The 27,414-nt window shown below is 37.0% G+C and overlaps 1 protein-coding gene across 2 annotated transcripts; it reads right to left on the bottom strand.

The window, feature by feature from the left end:
• Window positions 1–624: 624 nt before the first annotated feature.
• LOC135117227 (uncharacterized) lies at window positions 625–25,368 on the bottom strand. 2 transcript variants are annotated; one of them, XM_064035897.1, is made up of 6 exons: window positions 25,264–25,368; window positions 19,723–24,979; window positions 19,257–19,321; window positions 12,809–12,925; window positions 12,431–12,581; window positions 625–1,865 (listed from the first exon to the last, which is right to left on the bottom strand). In XM_064035897.1, exons 2-6 carry the CDS (start codon window positions 19,726–19,728, stop codon window positions 1,863–1,865), a joined length of 342 nt encoding a protein of 113 aa, XP_063891967.1. In that variant the 5' UTR covers window positions 19,729–24,979; window positions 25,264–25,368; the 3' UTR covers window positions 625–1,862. The 2 variants fall into 2 exon arrangements, with proteins under 2 accessions (XP_063891967.1, XP_063891968.1); XM_064035898.1 differs by lacking the exon at window positions 12,809–12,925.
• Between the last annotated feature and the right edge of the window lie 2,046 nt (window positions 25,369–27,414).

Genomic DNA, 27,414 nt, shown 5'->3' with positions numbered 1-27,414 from the left:
AGACAAAAATTTTACTGATTGCATTTTTGGCATGAGTATCGATCACTAATCACCCCCTGATAGATATTTTGGAAATATATTGCATGTACAGAATTGACCCCTTTACAGATTTATTATAAGTATAGATTGTAGAAAAATGTCCGACAATATAACATTTTTCTCGGGCGTCGATGACATTTCATTGGACGATTTTCTTCTTCAATTTCGCATCATTGCTGCGATAAATAAATGGCAGGAGAGCAATCTAGCAAATTTGCAAGACCCCGCTCTTGCGTGTTACAAATATTATACAACAACGTCGACAGGATCGAATATAAGGCTATAATGTATGCAACAAACTGAGTGCAGAGTTCCCATGTACATATTATAAAATTAATTATGTTGAAAGGTTTTATAATGCTCTACATGAGGAAAAATAAGAATTGCTGTCATGTTTATTTACAACTAGCCGTTCCCCGCGGTATTGCCCGCGCCCGGTGTATTTTTTGCCGCTCTGGTACATGGTGAGCAGTAGCGTCTACCTACACTTGGTATTGGTATACTCATTTAGGGATCGTAGTTAGGAGGATCCCTAATGGAGCACTTCTGGTCGTGGGGCGCAGGGGGTTAAGAGAAACAAGGGTGTTCGGATACCGGATATATTTCGCGTAAACCCCCAGATAGAACTGTTCACTCGGACCAGTGCGCAGTAACTGTCCGTGCCTCGCATACTTCACGCTCACACAAGTTTTTGCTTGCCTTGCACTCTGCCATACATACTTACATGTGTCCCTACAGTACTCCCCCCCAAAATTTGTCACAAATTTTCTTAAAACACAACAAAATATATCTTACTTACTACACACAACACAAAGTAAATACAATTACAATACAAAGTAAGATACAAAAATCATAAACATTACATTGCAGGGAAGGTATTCTATTACATATTGCGATAAGCACTGGCCATAACAGAACAATAACATTTTGTATTGGGCGGACCTCCTACGCGTAGCTAGCCTGCGGTGGCTGCTGCGTCATCGTACGAGCTTCTATGCGCCCAGGCAACGTGGTCACAACACCAGCTGTGTTCACTATTTCTTTATGCACAAGTTTCTTAACGCGGTTTCGGAAATGACGACACGATATTAACACTGCGATGAGGACTACTGCGGTTGCCATGACTGCGAAACCGATCTCGTATCTCGTCACTTTTGATTCTATCGCGTTATTTTGGGCGATCACAGCTTCTTCTTTGCCGTATGTTTTGCCCATGATGATAGTCAAAAAATATTTGACGTACGTGATTATAGCTACTTGTATGGCGAGTGGTTATCTGACAAAGGCTAACGCTATTTAAATCAGTGCCTTTTACAATGTGTGAAAGGCTTATTGTTCAAAGGTAAGTAGGTAGACACTATATCAGCAGAAAATATATTTGTCTTACATTCAACATAGGTGGCACATACATTGTTGCACAATCATTTTAAGTTGTTAGTAAGCGAGACCTAGTTTGTTATTAATAACAACTCAGCTTAATAACTATACTAGTGTTTTACACTGGGTGCAGCCACCCATTTTAGGGGCCGTCTTAAAAGTATGCCATAAGGGCTATACGATGACTTACATATTCTTCTTAAGGGTAGTTGCCGTAACGTCCTGTTAGAGAGTTAGGTGATTTGGAATAAAAGGTCAAATTTCCAAATATTAGGTATATTAGAATTTTCTGCAGTAAAACACAAATGATTACATAAAACGTCACTGGTAAATGTCACTGCATGAGAAAGTCACTGGATGAGAGAGTCACTGGATGAGATAGTCACTGGATGAGAGAGTCACTGGATGAGAGAGTCACTGGATGAGATAGTCACTGGATGAGAGAGTCACTGTATGAGGAAAACGACTGGTTAGATCGGATTATTAATTAGTACTGCCCGCTGTCTCACGGGATGACAAACATCGCGCTGGGTGGTCTCTCACACATGCTTAAAGTGCATACAGTGTATAACAGTCCGCTCTGCTATAATTAATAAACACCATAAAGGCCGGCAGCTTCCGTTACGGCAACGCCAGAAAACCTAACCTGCCATTATTACCCTCCAAGGGCGTAACAATCATCAAATCTTACAGGTCGCCTAATGGTGCGACCACTGCGACTTGTTTTAGCCAGAGAGCTCTACATGGTGGGGGACGGTGACAGTAGTACCGGGTTACTATTACTAAGAGCGTTTCTTACAGTAATATCAGATTGCTTATCATTACCGTCTTCATTTAGTACATATGCTGGCTTAAGTCTATCTATGGATACGTTAATTTTTCTATTTGGTAGTTGAATTACAAAAACTTTACTTTTTCTTTCTAATACTTTATATGGAACGTCATAGGTAGGTGTTAAAGGTTTGCGAACTGCGTCGTTACGGATAAATACATAGTCGCATTTATTAAGGTCACTGTGTATAAACAATGTTCGAAAACCTGCCTGAGATGCCTTTTGTTTTCTTCTATAGAGTCGCTCGCTATAATGACGTCATCGACGAAACTGAATAGGAAGACTAGGCCTTGCAATACCGTATGATTCATAAAACGTTGGAATGTTTGACTCGCGTTTCGTAGGTGTGCGTTCGCGCAGCGGAATGTTGTTGAATTTAAAGATTTTAATTATGCAGATAATCAGTGTATGACGTCCTATACTGCCCTGCTAAGCCGAAAGGCGCTATCTCTGAGATACGCCCTTTTAGTTTTTTTTATACCATTCAATAGCTAGAATAATTTCGCATCTAATGGTATATCTAGGGTCAAAAATACGTTTATATAAGTTTTGACAGTTTTAAAAATATTAGTTTTAACCCCCGTTTGAAGGTGGGAAAATCCATTCACAAAAAGTCGTTTTTCTCAAAACTTACTCTGATTGAGTTAGCGCTTTTCGGCTTATCAGGGCAGTATAATTGTGTATGGTAAATAAAAATTTGTGTATGCAGCCATTGTGGAGAAATTCACCAAAAACAGATTCCGCTGGGCGAACGTTGGCGAACGTTGTCCTGGCGGAACTTTTTTTAATCCATAGACTTTATAAGAAAAGAGATGTGTCCAAAAATTAGTGTGTATTTGTGTATAATTGATTATAATCAATTATATAACTGCTATACAAAAAAAATAAAAAAATCTGCGGCAGGGATTTTGTTAATGGTTTTTGTTAATACTCATATTAGACCTTCACGCTGCATGCTTATTTATTTTTGATTCACTCTGGTTATTGAGATAAACGGAACTAAGAAATAATTGAAAATTTCAAACTACCCTACAAACATTGTAGTTCATTGATTTGTTTTCACTTACGTTTGTTATTTTTTCAGGGATTTATTTGCAACAACTTAACTTTATAGCTATCAGACCCTGAAGTTATCAGTTATAAATCGGTTGTTTTGTGTTAAAGCGCATTTTTCCTTTCAAAACAAAGTAAATAAGAGAAAATCCCAAAGGAAAAGTTTTTCATGATCTTCATTTATTTATTCTAGTTAAAGGTACCCCAAACTATTATTATTTTTGTGTATTTTTGTAAAGGTAAACAATAAAAATAAATTTTAAATACATCTTTTGGCCCATTTATTGAAGCATTTTATGAAAATAGAAGCGTTTATCTCAAAAACTGGAGTCAATTTGACCATTCTGGTATTTTTCCCGTTATCAGCACACTCGTCTTATACAAAATCTACTTCAAGTATGCCTTCCGCGAAATGACTGTATAGCATGCACTGATTTCATTCATACATAATTATGTATGAATGAAATCAGTGCATGCATAAACTTCGGAGAAATTCAAGTTTCCGCTACGCGAACGTTTGGCCATTAGCTAGTTTTCATATAAAGCGCTTACATAGAGAGCTGTAGATTTTTACATACGTTGTTTTGAATTTGTTTATATTTGTTTAAAAAACAGATTTTAAAAAAGTCGTAGGGTTTAAAAGATAAAAATATAAACGTAAAATACACTTATTAGGTCTTAGTTCTTAAAGTATGCAGTTTGGGGTCTAGATTTTCACGTTTAAACGACTGCTTTGTAAACAGTGATCTGTTCATAGTAAAATATCCTATAACTTTTTAATTACTAACGGAACATCATTGATACTTGGCAACATGTTGGAGACACTTACAAGGTTTGTGTAAACGTGAAAATCTCTTTTTCTAAATCTGTTTTTTAAACAAATATAAACAAATTCAAAACAACGTATGTAAAAATCTATAGCTCTCTATGTAAGCGCTTTATATGAAAACCAGCTAATGGCCAAACGTTCGCGTAGCGGGAACTTGAATTTCTCCGAAGTTTATGCATGCACTGATTTCATTCATACATAATCAATTATACACAAATACACACAAATTTTCGGACACATCTCTTTTCTTCTAAAGTCTATGGATTAAAAAAAGTTCCGCCAGGACAACGTTCGCCAACGTTCGCCCAGCGGAATCTGTTTTTAGTGAATTTCTCCACAATGGCTGCATACACAAATTTTTATTTACCATACACAATTATAGGACGTCTTACACTAATTACCTGCATAATTAAAATCTTTAAATTCAACAACATTCCGCTGCGCGAACGCACACCCGTGGTACGGTATCCCGTAATACCGTGATCACGGATATATTTTGGTCTTTTTTCAATACCGGTATTGACGAGCCAATACCGTGATTACGGTATTACATCTTTTTATAATTTTAATTATTGTGGTTTGTTGTAATAAGTAGCAGGAAGTTGTTTTAAATAAGATAAATAACTACGTACTCGTAAGATGTAAGTACTGGTAATATTATTCTCACACTTCACACTTGTGTGTTAAGCGACAACTTTTATCTCCAGCATACCTCCACCTTTCTTAAACAACTGAATTCTTAATCGGTCGAGCGAGCCAAACGATGTTATTGTTTTGTTAATCAGTAGTAAAGAGACATCTCATCACTAGGATGTATCGCCAATCTACTTGGCAACGCTGCAGGGACTCCAGAACAGACCATATTTCAACCGAGTCAAAGGCCTTCTCATAGTCCACAAATGCTAGACACAGTTGAAGTTGAAGAACAGGACGACAACAGTCCTACTCCACGTCTATGGAATTCTCCCTTCAAACAGGACATCGTTAAAAAGCTTCTGGAGCTCCCCCAGTACAGGCTTACCTCCTGCTTTTAATAGCTCTGTTGTAATGCCATCCTCGCCAGGGGCTTTTCCATTTTTGAGCTGTCTCAGAGCGATCTCGATTTCGCCACTGCTGACTTCTGGCAGGTCTTCGATGAAATGGCGTGTTAATGTGGCTCTAGAATCCTCATTTCCGGGATCAGGTCGAGATGCATGCGATGCGTATACGCTTGATGCACTTCCGAAAGGACTGCCGGCACCGAAGAAATGACTTCTCCACTTGTGGTCAGCTTCGTCAAGTGGCTTCTTCCAAGAGATTGTACGAACACCTTTGACCCCCGATTCAGCTCAATTGCTCTTTCAATGTCAAGAGTATTAGAGCACCGGAGGTCGCGTCGTACGTGCTTGTTGATCTCTTGGTTTAGAGCCCGCTTAGCTGACGTAGTGACGGGCGGGTTTTCACGTCGTTTCTTCATAAGCCCTAATGTCTCTTCCGAAAGCTTTGATCTCTTGCCCTTACGCTGCCTGTTACAGAATCTCGAACCTTCCTCCCTGAGGATCCGAACCACATATTCATGGTTCTGGTTAACGTCTGTTGTGGTTTCCACGGCGGCAAATCGGTTCTCCAAATTTGACTGGAACGTTTCAGATCTTGAAATGATTTGGAGCAGTGTTGGTCGGAGCTTGGCCTTCATCAGACGTAAACGCTCGGCCTTGAAGTTGATATTCAGAGAGCCTCAGACAAGTCGGTAATCGCTACCGGTATTAAACCTATTGATCACGGAGACGTTTCTATGTGCTTCTTGTTCGTCATGATGAAGTCAATCTCATTTTTAGTCATAGTGTCGGGGCTATGATTGGATGCTTTTTGAAACTAAAGGATTGTGTTTTAAAATTTTAATCGATCTAAAATTAAACTCCGATTTCGAATTAGACGAATTCGATTTGACAATATCTATACATATAATAAATCTGTAAAAAAACTGTGTCTGTACATTGAATATATTAAAAAAATAATAATTGGGTGGGGTTTAGAAACAGTAATGGATCACAAATCCAAAAAAAAAAAATCTGTCTGTATGTCTGTTTGTTTGTACACGCTAATCTTCGGAACTACTGGACGGATTTCATTGATTTTTTCTTTGGTGTATCAGTTAAGCCTGGTCAACATATAGGCTATAATTTATCTTCGAAACTTGAAGACCTGATGCAGAATACCAACAGACCAACAAAACTATAAGAGATACCAAAATGGTGCCATAGCAAAAATTGTTTCATGTGATGAGCATTTTCAGCTGAGATAATAAATTTTAAGATCTGGAACACCTGATGTGGAACCCCAAGAGCCCAGCTTCTCTGTACCATATACAGGTATGACGTTTTAGCGAAAGTTGTTCAACTTGATAAGCACTTTCTATTGACTTATACAAATTGAAGATCTAAAACACCTGATGTGGAACTCCAGGGGCCCAGCTAGACTATAGCATATAGAGGTGTGACGTTTTAGCAAAAGTTGTTCAATCTGATAAGAACTCTCTGTTGACTTATAAAAATTGAAGATGTAAAACACCTGATGTGGAACCCCAGGAGCCCAGCTAGACTATAGCATATAAAGATATGACGTTTTTGCAAAAGTGCTTCAATCTAATAAGCACTCTCTATTGACGTATATACATCGAAGATCTGGAACACCTGATGTGGAACTTCAAGAGCAATACTACACTTGAAATGTATAGAAACGAATGTTATGAAATAGGTATGGTGACACAAAACCGACGATTATCCCTTTATACACTATAGAAATATGAACTCAAGGACAATCCCCGGTGGACATCGTTAAAACTACGGGAACTATGGCACCTGCCGGTGACAATGTATTAGATACATGTAAAAATTGCAGGTGGAGACTTCGCCAGCTCACTTACTGGGCCCCCGGGAATCAGTCACTGAATAGCAACAAGAGGGCAACAGGGACATGAGCGGCTGAAGTGTGAGAATACCTCGGCGGATTTTAAACGCAGATTACGCGCTCCCTGTGGGTCACTTACCACGAGGCATCCTCCGAGCAGGGCTACTAATCCTGCTCTAGCGACTCCACTCTGGACGGCCAAGCCAAGCCAGAGGCTTGAGACCTACCCCCGTCATGGTTCACTCCTACCGGCCGGAGATGGGGGCAGTATACTCTCCCTGGAGAACTCAGTATATATAGCCCCGCGGGGTAGCTACTCCCCGTCATCGGCCTCAGATGTCCTGCGGTGCTTATATCTCACTATTATTGTCGTTATTATCTCAAGAGCCTTTGTCCCAATTATGTTAGAGTCGACTTCCAGTCACGATGCAACTGAGTACCAGTGTTTTACAAGGAGCGACTGCCTATCTGACCTCCACAACCCGGTTACCCGCTCAACCCAACACCCCTTGGTAAAACTGGTCAGACTTACTGGTCTGACTACCCATAACGACTGCCAAGAATGTTCAATGACAGCCGGAACCTACAGTTTAACATGCCTTCCAAATAACGGTCATTGGTATCCAAAATATGCGTAGAAAGTACCTACATACGAACTTAGAAAAGTTGCATTGGCAGGTACTTGCCAGACCTGGAATCAAAGACGCACGCTCATACTTGAGAGATTGGTTCTCTACCCACTAAACCACCACGACTTTGTCATCTATTTAATGTTTTTTACGTAATAATACGTGTAATATTTTTGCCACACACAACTTAAATGCGGACTAATTAGAATCACTACTTTTATCCCTATGGTCGCGTCTATTGCGGTTCAGTTCTCAGCGTTTTGTTTAGTCTGCTGTGCTTTTGCCGTTGAAGTACAAAAATTAAATATATGGAACGTTTCTAATGCGTATTCCGTTGTTTTCAAGTCAACGGGCTCTTTAAATTCAATATCAGACGATTAAGATCTTTGATTTTGCTGACCCCGTAGTCGCTGGCATAAGGGACAGGATCCGCGTACGAAGTCGCGGGCAGAAGCTAGTTAAAAAATATTTACAACAGCCTTTCTGTAGTCAAAGTAACTCTAAACGGGATGACAATTTACTAAAAGCGGATATTGCGCTAAAATGTATGTTGACGAAGTTAGATGGACAAGCTAATGATGTAAGCCAAAATCTTGCAAAAACACTTCGAAGACGCATAAAGGAGCTACAACTTTTAATATCCGGAGTATTGCAATATTTGCATGACCGACAATACCGTAATCACGTGATCACGGTATTGAAATTTTTAATACCGGTATTGATACCGGTATTTAGAGCACTAGGTACCTTTGCCATATCCGCGTCCAGTTTCTCCAAATTATATGTATAGATTTCCATGGTCTGAGCCGCCCCTGCCCGCTCGCCTCGTGGTAACGTATCCTGCTTGTTTCGTGACGTCACGACGCGAACTGGCCGAGACCGTACCGCGCGTCGGTCCGTATAGAGTAGTACACAGCCAAATACACTACATAGCCAAATAAATTGTAAGCAAATAAATTGCCTTGAAGTTCACCCCAAGTTTTATTGAAGACCTTTACAAGTATACTTAAAAGGGCTAATTTTCAAATTGTTCCCCACAAAATTAAATATTGGCTTCTTCGATAGCACGATGGTGTGATTAATTGGGAACATAAAAGAAAAAAGGTTTTATAGTCTTGGTGGCCTAGTGGGTAAAGGACCAACCTCTCAAGTATGAGGGCGCGGGTTCGATCCCAGGTCAGGCAAGTACCAATGCAACTTTTCTAAGTTTGTATGTACTTTCTAAGTATATCTTAGACACCATTGACTGTGTTTCGGATGGCACGTTAAACTGTAGGTCCCGGCTGTCATTGAACATCCTTGGCAGTCGTTACGGGTAGTCAGAAGCCAGTAAGTCTGACACCAGTCTAACCAAGGGGTATCGGGTTGCCCGGGTAACTGGGTTGAGGAGGTCAGATAGGCAGTCGCTTCTTGTAAAGCACTGGTACTCAGCTGAATCAGGTTAGAGCCGCCGTACACGGACTGCTTCAAGCAGTTGAGACCGACTGCTTAAAGCCGCGACCGCGCAGTGAACTATAGTTATTCATTCGCTGCCGTACACACGACTGCTCGAGCAGTCGCGACCGCTTCAAGCCGTCAACTGCATGATGAAATTCCATCGTGCCGTCGACCGCTCGCGAGCGGTTGCGAGGCATACACCGACTGCTCGAGCCGTTGACTGCGCTAGAGCAGTCGACAGCTCTCCGACTTCCCTCTCCCCCCCGCCCTTTGCGGCCTCGCGGCGTCTGTTTTCTCATTTGACTGCTCGAGCAGTTGGGTCGTAGCTCGAGCAGTCAACAACCGACAGCTCAAGCAGTCGACGCCGACCGCTCGAGCGGTCCGTGTATTTCACTCAGCCGCTAACTGCTCGAGCAGTCCGTGTACGGCGGCCCTTAGACTGGAAGCCGACCCCAACATGATTGGGAAAAGGCTCGGAGGAGGAGGATAAAAGAAAAAAGGTTTTCCAGTGGTAGGTAAATAGGTAAAAAACCGGCCAAGTGCGAGTTGGACTCGCGCACCGAGGGTTCCGTACAAATCCTGTATAGATAAAAAGTGAGTCTCGCGCCAACCGTTCAGTTTAGAACAATCATAGTTATGGTAATTTCGTGAGAGTCAAAATATGTAGTTAATATTTTTTTATTTTATAATATAACTAAAATAGTAGGCCAGTACCTTGTTAAAGTTATTTATATACAACATTTTTATAGTCATCATTCAGAAATCTGATTGAAAATAACAAATTATGTCTTAAAGGTAAAAACTGGCGGACATGAATCAAAGTAGTTTTAAATTGTGCAGAATGGTATGACGTTTCTTTGAATATAAATATTTTACTAAAATTCCATAGAGACGAATGTCCAGGATCGTTTGAAAAATATAAAAGACAAGCAGTTTCAGAGGATTGTACAGGTTGCAATGCTAGTTTTTATTGTTAAAGACTTTTCATAAAGAACGAAGATGCCAATCCGGATGACCAGGATCTGAAGAGGATCTGGAAACCCTGAGAAATCGAGGGCAACTTTTGAATATTGTAGGCACGCATCGAGTCAAAACCAGACATGTGAGTGTATTTTTGAGGGTACTGGTAAACAGTGAAGGTTTGGAGCTGATTTGATTATGGAGACTACAGAGAGTAGAGGGAAATCCTGAACGTGTTTGGGCTTATTTTATTCGTATTGGCGAAGACTTTCCACATAGATAGGTTTGACTGCTATTGTGGGATCGATAGCAAAGATCAGATATAGTTATGGGAACTCCTTTACAATTTATAACGTAACCTTGTGTTGGAGCTTGTTTTATTTTAGGTGATGAGAATTCACTACTAATGGGATATTTTTTTTTGAGGGATTAATCACCTAACGAGCCCCAGTTTCAGGTTTTTTTCGAAACCGCCGGACAACTTGTAACAACGACTGCGACTGCTAGAGAGTAGGATTCGGGGCTGATGGCTTTACGTTTCTAGAGCCTTGACAAAAGTGTAATTCTGTCCCTTTCTTTGTTTTATGAAGTCGGCTTTATTTTATTTTGTAGCATTTTACATACAAATCCAACTTCAGACATATAAAAAAGCAACAAGAAAACAAAAGCAAGAAAGAAATTAAAAAGATGTTAGGTGTATCGGTCTAGAAGTCGGTGTCTAGAGGATGCATCTATATTTATTTAACCACCGAGATCTAGACCGATGCATATAAACAGTTTTTGCATATAGACCTTAGATATCACTATATTAAGGAATTAATTAAGAAAGGCAAGTTAGTTTTGAAATATGTTAAAGCAGAAGATCAGACAGCCGATATTTTTACAAAAGCCTTAAATAAAAATTTATTGTTTCGATTCATGAATAAGTGTAGTTTATATGAGGATTAACTTATATTTATGTGTTTATGTTTTGTAATGTTATGCTATGTTGTAGGTAGGTATTACCTTGAAGGGGGGTGTTGAAAAGAAGTTAGATACAATGTAATACCTTCTTTAAGGTCTATGACCTATTATATTATCTATTATAGAAGAAATGTGTCTTTTGTCAAGCATGTAAGAAACACTTTAAGAAACATGGTATTCTGAAAAGTCACATAATAAAATTCCATATTATATTTATATTCTGTTTCACTGTTCCCTTCAAATTTATTTACCTTCCCTACAGAATCAACAAATTTCAAATTTTCCAATTTCCTAATTGCTTCTGGCCAAAATTTATGGTGTGGTGATTTTTTTGGGGAACTATATTTTTTGTCACCAAAATTTATATTTGTCATCAAGTTGTATCACCTAATAAATAGATCTATCGCCACGAAATATTTTCGTTCTCAGATAAACAAAGAGTGTTCCCAGGTATGAATTACCAAATTATTGTTAATATAATGTGTAAAATATGAGATGGATTACCAATAAAATTGAAGTGCATTACATGAATATGAACTTCGTTCTTATAATAATAGTTTTATTACTTAAATAATAGCTTGGTGCTCAGAATGGTAGATCTGTCACCAAATAAATCGATTAATCGATCCCTGACTGCGACTCCTTTTTATTTGTTATTTTGTTACCAATACAGTAGATACATTTTATTTCGTTCAGTTATGAAAATCATGTATTCGTTACCAATTTAATACATCAGTTTATAATTTTAATGAAAATATGTTCAAAGGGAAGAGCAAGGGAAGGGAGACAAATTGGCGCGTTTCGGGCCTCAAAGAATAGGTTGTAGGTTGGTTGTACGATGCGCAGCGCGGGCAGCGAGATGCAAGATTACGTTCATTGTTGTGGGTGCATTTTATTAGCCCCCCACCGGAAGCAAAAAATTTACTTATCGGCCAGAAAAGAAAAAGGGGGCGCCCTTCAAAATCCAAACCAGCGCTGATTATTCAGTGATTGATATTTTTAACAATAAATATTGATTATTTTGACTTTAATTAAGTGTTTTATTTACTATTCAGCTAGAAATTTAATTTAAATATATTTATACTACCTGTGGAAATTAAGACCCTTTGGTTCAAAGGATGAAGACGACTACCCTACATTTTTAGACCTTCATGAAATTTTCTAGTGAAATAATATATGATTTATTGGTGATATCTTTAAATTAGTTTGCTTAAATACTATTAGGACAAACCTATTATAATACATACAAAACCATTTATTTGGTACTTGACCCCATATCTCCATGATTTTCGGTAATTTATTGTGGAATTGATTTTATACTGTTTGGTGATACATTTTGGTGACAAATCTACTATTTTGAGGGCAAACCCTATTATTTAAGAAACACAAAATGAATTAAATTGGTGACAGCTTAAATCATACCCATTTTTTTGTCACTGCAGTTCTTAATTTTCCTCTGGCTCCCTTTGCAGATCCTGCTCCATTCACGCTATCAAAAAGTCTGTCGAAAAACAGTACTGTTTCAGCAGTATTTTTATCGTGCCACTGACAGGCCTGCCATCCGCATAGTGTGCTGAAACAATAAATATTTGTAAGCACAACACTGCGCTTAAAGTCTCTCTAGGCGACTGGATAAAGAGGCTGATCCAGAAAGAAGGAGTGCCAGCTCTTTAAAGCATATGACTAGCATCTCTGTACCAAACTTTATTAAAATCAGTTCAGTGGTTTAGACGTGAAAGCGTAACAAACAGACAGACAGAGTCGCTTTCGCATTTATAATATTAGCAGGGATTCACATACACGCATGTGTAGGTATCGATTTTGTTTCCGATATTGGTCTTCTTCTTCTTCTTAGCGTTTATCCCGTCTTGTGACGGGGTCCGCTTTCCGAATCTTCTTCTTCCACTTCGCTCTATCCTGGACAGTTTGTTTCCGATATTGGTGCTCAACAAAAATAAATTACCAGAGATAGCCACAGCTATGCATCATTAAAGTAGGAACATTTGATTCACTCTAGCAACCAAACCCAGTTAACATAATAGGTGAAGTTTAATTAAACGAGAACTAAAGACAACTAGAATCAAACTTAGTTATATGTTTGAAATTCATAAGTACTTGTAAAGGCCTAAATGAAATAAATGATTTGACTTTGACTGTTTCCGTCTTACCACAAAAACTTTTAAACGTCAGTTTATGCCTTGTCTAAAAAAATGTCAAATTATGACGTTGACATATGGTTCATTTTGCAGCCACAATTTTATTAGACAAGTGTAAAACAGGGTTTAAAGTTTTTGTAGTAAGGCCCTTTCCGTCTTACCACAAAAACTTTTAAACGTCAGTTTATGCCTTGTCTAAAAAAATGTCAAATTATGACGTTGACATATGGTTCATTTTGCAGCCAAAATTTTATTAGACAAGTGTAAAACAGGGTTTAAAGTTTTTGTAGTAAGGCCCTTTATGTTTAATGAGGGTTTTCTAAAATGGCGTCCACGAGGTGGCAGCACCGAGTCGTCAGGTCCAGGTACCTGTCAAAGTGCTTATCTTTACTATGAATAGTGAACGATTTTAGTGTTTTTTTTTATTTTATAATTAAAGCACTGCATTATTGTTTTACTATTGCGGTTGAGTAAATAAAAAAAAACTAAATCATATTGTGTTAACAAAGGATGATGGGCAATTTTGTATGAACCCTGGCCTGATAACCAATAAAGTTCTGATGTATATTAGATTATTGCTTATACCCAACAGGTACTGAAATAAAACAGTTCATGTCAAGAATCGACCGGAAATAAGTACAGTCGGGCACAAAAGATTTATACTTATTGCACCATTTTTTTGTGTTAAAATAAAATCCATAGTAGAAAAATTCATTGTATGATGTATTTTCGTCAACTTATCACTTATTTAAATAAGCCTAGGGTAGACTATCAATTAAAATCGATCTTCACTAGGCATAATTGTTTCAATAGCAAAACAAAACATAAAAACTTTTACTTCTACCACCTTATATTATTTCCATTATTGGAGATAGCATTTCCTCGTTCTGCGGCACCAGGATAGTCGGCCCTGGGTTGTCGAATTATTAGAAAAGTAGCGACCCACACCAGCCATGGCACGGGAAAACAGTATTTAACGGATGTTATTACACATACAAACCTTCCTCTTCAATCACTCTATCTTTGAATAGATTAATATATTAATAACTGCATCATATTAAAAAGCTACGTTATTTACATATAATAAGAAGATAGGTTTTCTTTATATACCATACGTGCCAAAGTAGTTTATTTCACTAGGCAGTCGTAGGCTTACAGGACTGATATCTTTTTTCCCCAGTGGTTAACCATGTTCCTACCATAAAAAAAATTGAAGTTTAGGGTATAAGCTATCATTTGATGTGCAAATGGATATTATTGGCTATGCCGGTTAAAGTCACTGGAACAGCGGAATAGTTACACCTTACGTTGTGAATACTAACTGTTATTATTTTTTTTTATATGGACACATGCACCTTCTATGACACGTCCTGACTGATATTGACAATAATATAATGCACTTAACAGCCCTCTCATACAAAATGAAGTGGTTCAAGTCCATGGGCTGTCCTATGCTATCAAGTGTCATATCTTGGCTCTCCGGTGGTTTACAAGGTTTTGCCCATAACAAAAAATAAAGCTTAAGGTATAAGCTATCATTTGATATGCAAATGGTTTTCATTGGTTATGCCGGTTAGACTCACCAGAATGGCGGAATACGTACACTATACGTCGTAAATACTACCTGCTAAATAATCTTTTTTTTTTCAATAAACTTGGAAAATATGGGCACAGACACCTTCTGTGACTCGTTCTGACAATTATTGACAATAATATAATGCACTTAACAGCCCTCCCATACAAAATGAAATGGTTCAAGTCCAAGGGCTGTCCTATGCTATCAAATGTCATATCTTCGTTCTCCGGTGGTTTACAAGGTTTTGCCCATAACAAAAAATGAAGCTTAGGGTATAAGCTATCATTTGATATGCGAACGGTTTTTATTGGATATACCGGTTAAACTCACCGGAATGGCGGAATACGTAGACCATACGTTGTAAATACTGCCTGCTAAATAATCTTTTTTTTTTATAAGCTTGGAAAATATGGGCACAGACACCTTGTGTGATATGTCCTGACTAATATGTACAGTAATATAATGCACTTAAACATCGCTCCCATACAAAATGAAGTGGTTCATGTCCATAGGCTGTCCTATGCTATCAAGTGTCATATCTTCGTTCTCCGGTGGTTTACAAGGTTTTGCCCATAACAAAAAATAAAGCTTAAGGTATAAGCTATCATTTGATATGCAAATGGTTTTCATTGGTTATGCCGGTTAGACACACCAGAACGGCGGAATACGTACACCATACGTTGTAAATACTACCTGCTAAATAATCTTTTTTTTTTTCAATAAACTTGGAAAATATGGGCACAGACACCTTCTGTGACCCGTTCTGACAGTTATTGACAATAATAATGCACTTAAACATCCGTCCCATACGCAATTAAGTGGTTCAAGTCCATGGGCTGTCCTATGCTATCAGGTGTTATATCTTCGTTCTCCGGTGGTTTACAAGGTTTTGTCCATAACAAAAAATGAAGCTTACGGTATAAGCTATCATTTGATATGCGAATGGTTTTTATTGGATATACCGGCCAATTTTACCCATCATCCTTTTTCAACAAGCTTTTCCTTAGTACCAGTGACTTTTGCACCCTCTCTCTTAGCTCAAATTTTAGTTCGGAAACCTTATTCTGACCGTAGTCTATACATATAATAAATCTGTAGAAAAGTAATTTTTGTACATTGAAGAAATTGACAAAAAAAATAGCCAGCATGTTAAAGGATAACTAACAGAACCCATTTCCATAATTTTTGTCATTTTTGTCTGTTTATCTGTTTGTTCGTTCGGGATTCACGTAAAATCTAAGAATTCAATGCAGACAATGCTTATATACAAAAATTCTACGTAACTTGGGGTATTACTTAGTTTTTGTTTCATCGAAATCGATTCACTCTATCAAAAGATATGATTAATTTTGTGAATTCAAGATGTAAAATATTACGACACGCAATCTGTTTGTCAAAACTGTACATTTGAATGTTGTACTTATATTAGTTAATCGGCCTATTATTAACCTTTACACAGAAAATCACACCTTCATAAGTAACTTCGGAAGAAAAAAAAATATGAAAATTTTGTTTAGCCAAGGTTAAAGTAGCTCCATCTGTGGTAATCTGTGTTAAATAAAATACATAAAATTTGTCAAAGGAGCGAGGTGGTAAATGACAATAAATTACCATACATTCTTTATAGAGGATTATTATTTCAACAGATGGAGTTATGTATTTTCCGTAATTCACTATATTTTAACACGTAGTGTAATTTTTCGATAGACATTTCAATAGTGTTTGTCAGTTTGCCGTGCCACATCAAAATCCAATTATAATTATTACCTTGATGAAAGGAAAATTAATAGTTCTCAGCCAAATTTAAAACGGTGCCATCTAAATTATTTTTTGAACATTATGTCAAAAATGATGACTTTAGTATAACAATTAATTATCATTTAAAGTTACAGATGGAGTTCATATCAGGATTTTTTCATAAACATAGTTTAGCTTATCTTCCACTAATGTGGTAGCCTTAAAACAAATTACTTTGAGTGAGTAGTATTAAGTAGACCTTAATTATTTTTTCTGATGCAAAATATGTATACTTAATCCTAGAAGAAAGGAGGATCTGTCCCTCGCAAGCGCTGCTAAGCGTGAGGTAGGTAGGTAATGTAGGATTCTGTAGCTTTAAGAACAAGCCCAGATACAAAGTGCAGATAAGAAATGGGAGCTTTCTCGATTTAATACCATACACACGTAAAATGCTTTATGCGTCTGAAAACGTACAAATTGCGCGTCGCATACCAGGGACATGCTTACTTTCAACTTCTGATTGCAAATACACTGGTCACGATTACGAACAGTCTCAGTAAGACCCGAGCCAAGTCTAAAAAAACACCTTTTATATAAAACTACGTTTGATGTCATTCAATCACAAAGACAGAATTTTTTGCTGTAGCAAATCCTATCCACCTGTATCCTATCCTAATCCAGCATGCATTGCAGGTGTGCATTGCACAAAAACCAATGGTATCCTATTCGAGAAGTCAAAAGAGTCGACCTGCCAACGTCAGCTTCTGCGCTAAGCAAGTGTTCTTAATAGTACCATCAGAATTACATTCATCGTTGAATGAGGTGAAAAAATTTTCAGAAACCACAATAACAGTAGGAGCCAAAGCATATGATCGCTTCATAGAGCTCTGATTGGCCCCAGGTGACCAAGTCAGGTCTGATTTGTTCGTTCATCAGATCTTTGAAAGTGTTTCGGTGGATACTTACTGTCGTCCTGTGTGACACAAAATATGGTAGGGTATGGTATAAACGTCCTCCGCAAGAGCGAAATTTTCCCGGTGTGCGGTAGTGACGCACAGTATACAACACTTATGTTTCTTTCGATTTGTTGGCTCCACCAAGAAATGACAAATTGCAAGCGTACATTTTGAAAATCTTGGCAAAACTGCAGGTTTCAAGTACGAACACATGAAGTGGACTCTCACAGATACGTACATTTAGCCTATTCGTGAACTAATGCAAACATTTCGGTGGAGTCCTGGCTTAGGCCTCCCCACAGGGCGTGCGTGATCCTCGGGCGTGTGAATAGCGCGGGCGCCGCGCGTGCGTCGCGAGCGCGTTGCGTGAGCGTCGCGTTTTGCTGCCCTGCGGCATTTACCTACAGCGCGCGCGCGCACGCGCCGCTCTCCTTGACGTTTAACTGCTAAGGCGTTTAGCGGGCGGCGGGGATAGTGGGCGAAGGGTAAGAACGCAACTCGAGCGCCGCGTGCTCGCCGCGAGCGCGTCATGCACTCTTCACACATGCCGCAGGGCAGCAAAACGCGACGTTCATGCAGCGTGCTCGCGACGCCCGCGCTACTCACACGCCCGAGGATCGCGCACGCCTAAGGTGGGGTCAGCCTTACCATTGTGAGTAAGTGCACAGAAAATCCCCGTCATACATGGGTGTTTGTCCCCAGTAGTGAAACTATCCTACCCTATGCGCCTGCTGATGATGATGGCTCATTTTATCATCCATCCAGCTATTCCCCAACTATGTTGGTGTTGCCTTCCAGTCACCGAATCTATTTGAGTACCAATATCTTGCTTGGAGCGACTACCTATCTTCAATCCAGTCTCACTACACAAGACGATATCCATGGTGAAACTGACAGACTTTCTGGCTTCTGATTAGTCGCAGCAGCTGCACAAAATGTACGAATGACAGCTTTGTCAGACTCAAAGCATATAGACATAGATTATAACTGTTTCCTGTGAAAATTACTTACGCACCATACGTAATAATTTTCCAAATTGGCTGACTAGATCCAGAGATATTCACAACGTCACAAACTTTACTTCTTTTGTTTAGATAAATGGTCAAATCCACAACACAACCTTGATCAATGAATCTATGCGACTGCTAAGTGCTAATCCTAATTATACTGTCACGTGAAAGAATGCACCTACGGGATAAGTAGTATTTTGACTATTCTATATTGCCTACGCAGACGAAGTTGCGGGCAACAGCTAGTCCATAATAAAATCAATAACACTTCCAATATAACAGAATTTCAATAAACAATAAGTTCGGCACCTACAATAGGCTAGTTTCCTAAAAAATAATAATTAGTCCGTCTTGTAGATTGTCCAAAATTAAGCGATACGTATTTTTTCTTTTTTAAATTGGATCAGAACTTGTTAAGATATAGCGTGTTAAAGTTGAGTGTGACGTCACAAGTTGCTACAATTTTCAGGACACTGTGACGTAAAAGGCCCCCACTCCTAATTTTTGAAATGTATTATCTTTGTCATTTTATGTTTAATTAAAAAAAGAAAAAATACGTATCCAATATTTTTTGATTATCTAAAAAGCGGACTAAATATTATTTCATTATTTCGACCCTGGACACTACCCTATTCCATACTATTTGACAGCTGTTTGGACCAGACGAATACGTGGCGCCACCCGGTGGCAGAAAAAAGGGAAAAAACCCTCATTTCACAGTCTCTCTCCCGATGCTAGTTTCAATTCTGTTGGTTCTACACCCGGTTCTTTGTTGTATTTGATAACGAATGATACAGTTCAATAAAAACTTACAAAATTGAGCTGTATAGGACAAAGCTGCAGATACTGTTGAACTCAGCACTGACACAATTCTTGACCTGCAACAAACAAGTAGAAAATTTTTAGCTATAGGGACTTGTAAACAAAGGCTCAGTAGTGAGGGATAATCAGGGCCTTGACATACAACAGTAGTGATGCATTCTTCTTAACCAACTTTTGTGCAACTTCGTTTTTATCGTTATGCCTTATACCTTATATTGTTTCTATATTATAACATTTATAAAATATGAAACGCTAACAAAAAAAAAATTGTGAGTGAGTGAGTTTTGATTGTATCGCACTCTCTGAACTGTGTTGAAAGTGGGAAAAAAATCATAAGTTGCACTGAAGTTAGTTCGAAAGAAGATATCAGAGTCATGTCGGTTTTGTGAGTTGAGTTTGCCGGACCTAGTAGTACTACATAAGCCTTACAAAATAAGATAACAATCTAGGTACTTACTTTCATCGTCTTGATTTTTTCAGGAATGACATGTTGGTCATTCAATTTTGAGGGTGCGCGCAAGTAAACATTGTCCACTGTCAACTCTCTGTTCAATAATTCTTTAAAATTAAATTTGTGCAGTAAAAGTGATATTGTGTGTATAAAAGTGTCAATTATAAACCGTAGTTTGTGTACAAACGTTATCTCCACATAATCAAGCCCGAGACTGAAGTTATAACAAGTGTTAAAATTGACCTACAGAAACACAAGTCTTCTAAATTCCGTATGTACTTTTAATTGATATTCATAAATAATAAATGAAAATCATATACGCACCAGCCGTGATTGTACTGTGCTAGACTTATGTAAATCTTCTGCAGTAATTTGGAAATTCGACACATTCTACTAAAAGACGGTAGAGGTTTCGTTGATATACTTACCTCTTACAATTGGCAAGCGACATCTGTTGGCGAATAGCTTAGCTACGACATCACTTGACTAATTACATTACAGTCACTAATTAATTTCGATACCTGCACCTTAAGTGACATCTGTTGCCAAATAGCGGAAACTGTAACAACCGCGTCAGTCGTAGATCAATAAACACGATACTAATTTAGTGCTGTACGCATAGAGGGCGCTAGACGATGGAAGACACAAATAATATAACTTTTAGAAAACCATTGCGAAAACATAAGTCACTTGATAAAATAGATATGAGCGCATCCCTTAACTCTTCATACTCAGACGATCTATTGGGTAAAAGTCTAGATGTATCTACGCACATGACAGCTCTGGACAGAGAAGAAATGAAAACAGAAATTAATAGTTTGAAGTCCAGCTTACATTCTACACAAAATGAACTAGAAAACTTAATACTTGAGAACACAGATTTAAAAAAACAAATATCTCAGCTATCACAGGAAATCGAGATATTGAAACAGATTTGCAGAAGCCCATTATCATCACTACGCAATTCTCAGTCTTCTACCAAAAAAAATAATGCCAAAAGACGACTTACAGATTCTTTTACAATCCCTCCACTTGAAACACAAAATACAACCGGTATGCCAGAAATTCAACCCACCTCAGGGACTCAACATCAGGCTAGTGAAAAAGAGGCTTTTCTAAAAGCAGCCTCCCAAAACAGCGCATCAACATCAGCAGCATATCACCAACACGCAATGAACATAGCGCCCACCATAAATAAACGATTCGAAGAAGGTCCCAAAGATGAGCTTTGCATCGCGAGTTCACAAGCTTCTGTACCAAAACATGGAATTGCCTTACCAACGTGTCAACAAAAGAAGTACAGCACAAACTCCACTACTTATGCAAAATCCGAGCAGGAAAAAATAAACAAAGTATTTATCTTCGGAGGGCAACAATGTTCAGGATTGACAAAACATCTCATCTCATCAAGAACTCGAAATCCCTATTCGCAATATCAATTTATATCAATCGTTAAAACTCAAGCCAGTACAGAAGAAATACTCAACAGTGTTAAACTTTTCGACATAACAGAACAGGATAGAGTTATATTATTTATAGGGCAAAATGACTCTAATCCCTTTCACGTGTCAGCTGAACTTTGTTCAGTCATGAAGATCATAAAATGTCATGTTCTAGTTCTAAAGGTTTACAGAAATAGGTATATGAATCAATATAAATTAAATACTATGTTACGACTAATTTGTAAGCAATATACACGATGTACTTACGTTGACATTGATTATGAGAACTCTCATGATATTTTCTATGATTTATGTAAGAGAATAAATTATATACTTGATCAAACCGATTATAATCAAAGATTTTTGGTTTCCACTAGCAACTCTGTGTACAGAACATGTTTAGGACGGAAAAGTGTACATATAAAGGATACCTCCCTTGATGCTTCTTGCTCAGGTTTGAACAAAAACAACAGTCTTACGATTGACCAATGCACTCAAACTGAACCAACGCCTGCTATCCAAGAACCTGCTTTAAATAATGTATTTTTTCGTAAATAACAAAACAAATGAAACATATGTAAGAATTCTACACCAAAATATTGCTGGTTTGTTTAGTAAGCGTCACTTGCTAGAAATTCACTTAAATGAACTGTTAGATAAGGGAAAAGAAGTGGACATTTTGTGTCTAACTGAGACATTCATTCAAAGAGGTCATGAACAAATGGCCAATGTGTCGGGTTACTCCCTAGCAACGTCATATAGTAGACAAGCAAAACAAAAACGGGGGGGAGTATGTATTTTAATTAAACGAGGATTACAGTATAAAGAACTAAACTATAACAATGAGTATTCCATAGACAAGCATTTCGAATGTTGTGCTATTGATCTAATATCCCAAAATATGTTTATAATTTGCTTATATCGAACACCTGACTCTGACTTTAACCTATTTATTGCGAAACTCACAACCTTATTGCATAAAATTACTTACAGGCATAGTAAAAAACTCGTATTGGCTGGCGATCTAAATATCGACACTATACAAACGAACAATAAAGAATCTAAGATTTTAGTAGATCTTGCAAAGAACTATAACTTACACTTGCACATAACAAAACCCACCCGTAAAAAGTCCTGCATTGATCACATTATAAGTAATATGGCGTATGCTACAGGTGAACTATTACATTTAGATATCTCAGACCACAACACTGCTCAATTGCTTAATATTCCTGCAATAAACAAAGAAACGCCACTATTGGAGTACTTTATTAATAAAAGACATTATAACGTAGAGTATTTACATAAATTCAGGGAATGTCTGCGTAGTCTATCATTTCTCGAGGTACATGAAGCAGAAAATATTGAATCGGCATTTCAATTATTTCATGAGACCTTCACATTGTTTTATAACCTGTGTTTTCCTACAACCAGAATCAAAAGATCCAATAAGGTTCGTAAATCTAAATGGATTACTAAAGGTCTAAAACTTAGTTGCAAAACAAAACGCTCGTTACGCTACAAATATTATATGGATAAATGCACAACAAACAAAATCAAATACAAAACATATTCGAAACTCTTACGTAAATGTATCGACCAATCAATAAGAATCCGTAATTTTGACAAGATAACTAAAGCAAAAAATGTCTGCAAGACATCATGGCAAATAATAAAACATGCATCAGAAGCCAATAAACAGGTAGAGATCATCGCTAGCATTAAAAAAGAAAGCTTGTTGATAAGTGACCCATATGAAATAGCTGAAACATTTAATCAATATTTTATTAATGTATCAACTACTAATAACTCTCTATTCAATACGTGTAAAACTAACATGGATAGCAGCATCTTTTTACATCCATGTAGTTGTGAGGAAATTCACAAAATTATAATGTCCTTGAATAACACCAGTGCTGAAGGCTATGACGGAGTAGCAACAAATATACTCAAGGCCTGTTCCGTTGAAATCACGCCGTTACTAACTCACTTAATTAACTTATCATTTATAAATGGTTGTTTCCCTAGTCCACTCAAACTTTCAATAGTAAAGCCTTTATATAAAAAAGGGGATAAGGATAACCTAGGTAATTATAGACCCATAGCACTGGTCCCAATCATTTCAAAAATATTTGAATCAGCGATGCATAGACGCCTGATAAGCTTCTTTCAGAAACATAAAATTTTACGTAATGAACAGTACGGATTTCAGAAGGGTAAATCTACAACTTTAGCCTGTTTTGATCTAGTGAGCACCGTGGTTAAGAATCTAGATACTGGTAAATTGGTCACAGTTATTTTTTTTGACATGTCTAAAGCGTTCGATTGTGTATCCCATAAACTACTATTAGAAAAACTTAATAAATATGGTATTAGAGGACCCGCGTTAAGGTGGTTACAGACTTATTTATCAGATAGGAGACAATACGTTGAAATAGTAAATATCGATGAAACTAAAGAACTCCGCCCATATAAGTCTACTCCTATGGTAAATAATTGTGGTGTCCCACAAGGTAGCATCCTAGGTCCACTACTATTTTTGACATATATTAATGATCTTCCAGACATAACATCGAAATCTACCATTTTATTTGCTGACGATATTTCTTTAATTGTGACATGTGATAAAAAATCCGAAATTGACACATATACTTCTGACATAAATAATTCCATAAATTCTATTATAGAATGGCTTAGCAATAATAATTTACAGGTTAACTTAAATAAAACAAATTTTATCCAATTTAGCACATACGGTAGACCACATAAAGAATTGCAAATTAAATACATATCTCAACCGATTTCAGAGGTAAATGAAACAACATTTTTAGGTATCACCTTAGACAAATACCTTAATTGGAAAGCTCATGTTGAAAAAGTGTGTGACAAAATTAATAGATTTGTTTATGTACTTTATAAACTACGCAAAACTTCTACACTTCAAACTGTACTAGCGGCATACTACGGATACGTCTTCTCTGTCCTAAATTATGGTCTGGTACTATGGGGCAACTCCACGGAAGTACAGAAAGCTTTTCTTGCACAAAAAAAATGTGTTCGAGCCATTGCTGGCATACCACCTTGGGAATCTTGCAAACCACTTTTTAAAAAGTTTAGAATTCTTACATTAGCCGGCATGTATATCCTGGAAGCAGCGAAGTTTGTAAAGCTACACCCTAATCTCTTTAAAACAGCCAAGGACTTGTACCCTAGAAACACGAGAAATCCAAACAGAATTGTCTTAGGTAATATACCCAGAACAACAATGTATTTAAAAAATTGTTATGTTATGTGTGGACTTATATACAATGCTATTCCTAGTAAGATTAAAGATTTGCCCTTCAACAAGTTTCGGAACATTCTTAAAACGTGGCTTATAGAGAAGTCTTTCTATTCTGTATCGGAATTGTTACAAAAATAAATATATATTTTGCATGCTGTGTCTATCTAAGTTATTTGTTGATAGAGTTAATTGTTGTATTATTGTATTGACGTTATAATTTTTGTGACTGTATAAAAACTTTTGCATGTCGTAAAGCGACAAAATGTATCTGGTACTGTAATAAATACCTATCCACCTTTAATGTAACCTGCATTTTAAGCAAATAAATTATTTGAATTTGAATTTGAATTTGAATATGAAGGAGTCTAGATTGTGTGTTTACAGTCAGTTTCATAGACATCCACAATATCAGTCCACTTGGATGTTTTACCATCCATGACTATGTTCTTATTCAAGAAATTATTTCTAATTTCTTTAATCAAATGTGACGGGTCATAAATAATGCTCAGGTTGACGCCGCTGATAGTAACTGAGCCATCTGAAATACAAGGAAAGATAACAAAAGAGATTTAATTTGTACACCCATTCGGTAGAATGTGTGAGATTCCATTAACATAAAACAACTATATTTGTACTACATTCTAATAATTTTTTTTTCTTTCTTTACAAAGTGCAAAAAAATAAATGTTTTATTAGGGAGCCCACTATATGTAAAGTGGGGAGTGATTTTTTTCATTCCAATCCTAATGTGTGATATATTGTTGAATAGGTATTCAAAATATAAAACAGGGTTACTAAAGTAGTAATAATAATTTCACCAACCTGGTTCTTGATCTGAAAGTATTTGATCACGCTTAGTGTCCTCTCTAAAGCTTTTCAAGGCTGCTTGGAAAGATGTGCCTTGATCACAAATTACACAAATAGGCTATAGGAGGTATGGGATTAAAAGAAATAATATACTAATTTGATATTGAAATATTTATTCTATACTTTAAATGGTACTTGGAAGCAATACGTCCGTCTAACAAGATCCCGTGACGCAGTGTGTGTAGAGTTAAATAAACAGTAGATTGTTCAGATAGAACAAAGAACAATGTTATCGAAAGTTAGGGGTATTAGTTTTTGCTTTATATAATCCAACACGCCCCCTCAAAAATTAATCCCTAACTTTTAGTCATTCGTTAGTTTACTATACAGTATCTAGTCTACAATTCAACATTACAAAGTGAATACCAACTTATAAATACGACGTAACATATTATACTTCCAAGTAAGGTCTGGGACAACTGTACAATAATGGTCCAACATTTGCTGCACAGGATCAGGGAAAACCCAGAAAAACCTGATCAGACCATTTCATAATGAAATTGTACTTAAATTAAAACTTATTCTATACCCAATCCTTTTCTCAGTCTTATAAAAGACACGACTGGTAAAGGTTTTGTCAACAAGTCTGCCAACTGGTTACCTGTGGAAATATAATTTAATTTTATTACATTTTTCTCAACTTGTTCTCTAGAGAAATGATATTTTATATCTATGTGTTTGGACCTTTTATGACTTGTTGGATTATTAGCTATGCTAATACATCCGTTATTATCTTCATATAAAATAATGGGCTTATTAATTTTAAGTTTATGCTTTCTGCCAGAGACTTAAGCCATAATGCTTCTTTAACAGCTTCATATAAAGCCATATATTCGGATTCAGTAGACGAGACCGCTACTGATGTTTGTCTCTTTGTACACCATGTAATTGTATTTTGATCAAATAATTTAAACACATATCCAGTAGTGCTTTTCCTATCATTACAATCGTGGCCACCCCAATCTGAGTCGACATATCCACTTAGGATGTTATTGTAATTATTTCTTGTATATGTTAACTTCAAATCAATTGTGCCTTTGATATATCTTAAAACTCGCTTTAAGCATAACCACAATTCTTTATTGTTCTTATTTGTGTACCGACTTAAAATATTTACGCATGTACTTAAGTCCGGACGCGTACAAAGCATAATGTACATTAAACAACCGATCAGGTGACGGCATGGTGCGTCACACTTCTTATCAGCGTTAAGAGCTTCATAGTTTAATTTAAGCTCCATCGGTGTGTTTATAGGATTGCAATCACTCATATTAAATTTATTCAAAACGGTTTTAATGTAAGCACTTTGGTCTAAAGTAATTTTATCATGGTGTCTCTCTATTTTAATGCCCAAAAATAATTTGATATCGTGTAAGTCGGTCATTTCGAATTTAGTCATTAAATATGCTTTGAAATTATTCATTGTTTGCAAATCTGCACATGCTATAACTAAATCATCGACGTACAAGATTACGTAAATATTTTTAGAAATGTCTCCTTTACCTTTCATATATATACACCTATCTACTGGGGAGTTCTGAAAACCTATTTCTTTGAGACATTGTTCAAATGTTTCGTACCAACATCTAGCTGATTGTTTTAAGCCATAAAGAGCTTTGTTTAATTTGCATACGTAATTATCTTTACATTTTACACCTTCAGGAACTTTCATGTAGATTTCTTCCTTTAGTGTACCATTTAGAAATGCTGTTTTACATCCATATGATGAATCAGTAAATTATATTGATTTGCGTAGCTAATTAAGAATCTAAAGCTTGCTATTCTAGCAACTGGTGCAAATGTTTCATTATAATCACTAAGATATTCTTGACTGAAACCTCTAGCGACAAGACGTGCCTTATATCTTGAAGGTTGACCTGAAACGTCATTTTAATAGTGAATATCCATTTACAGTCTACAATATTTTTATTTGATGGTTTTGGTACTAATGTCCATGTATTATTTTTCTTAAGAGAATTGAGTTCTTCTCTGACTGCTTTTTCCCACTGATTCCTATCGTTCAGAGATTTAATTTCATTTAATGATTTTGGTATATTACTTGTGATGGATAACGCACTATAGACATCATAGTCATTTTCATTATAT

Source organism: Helicoverpa armigera, chromosome 8 (genome assembly GCF_030705265.1).
Source record: "Helicoverpa armigera isolate CAAS_96S chromosome 8, ASM3070526v1, whole genome shotgun sequence".
Lineage (NCBI taxonomy): Eukaryota > Metazoa > Arthropoda > Insecta > Lepidoptera > Noctuidae > Helicoverpa > Helicoverpa armigera.
Note: the sequence above shows the minus strand (reverse complement) of the source record. Positions and strands in the feature narration are given on the sequence as shown.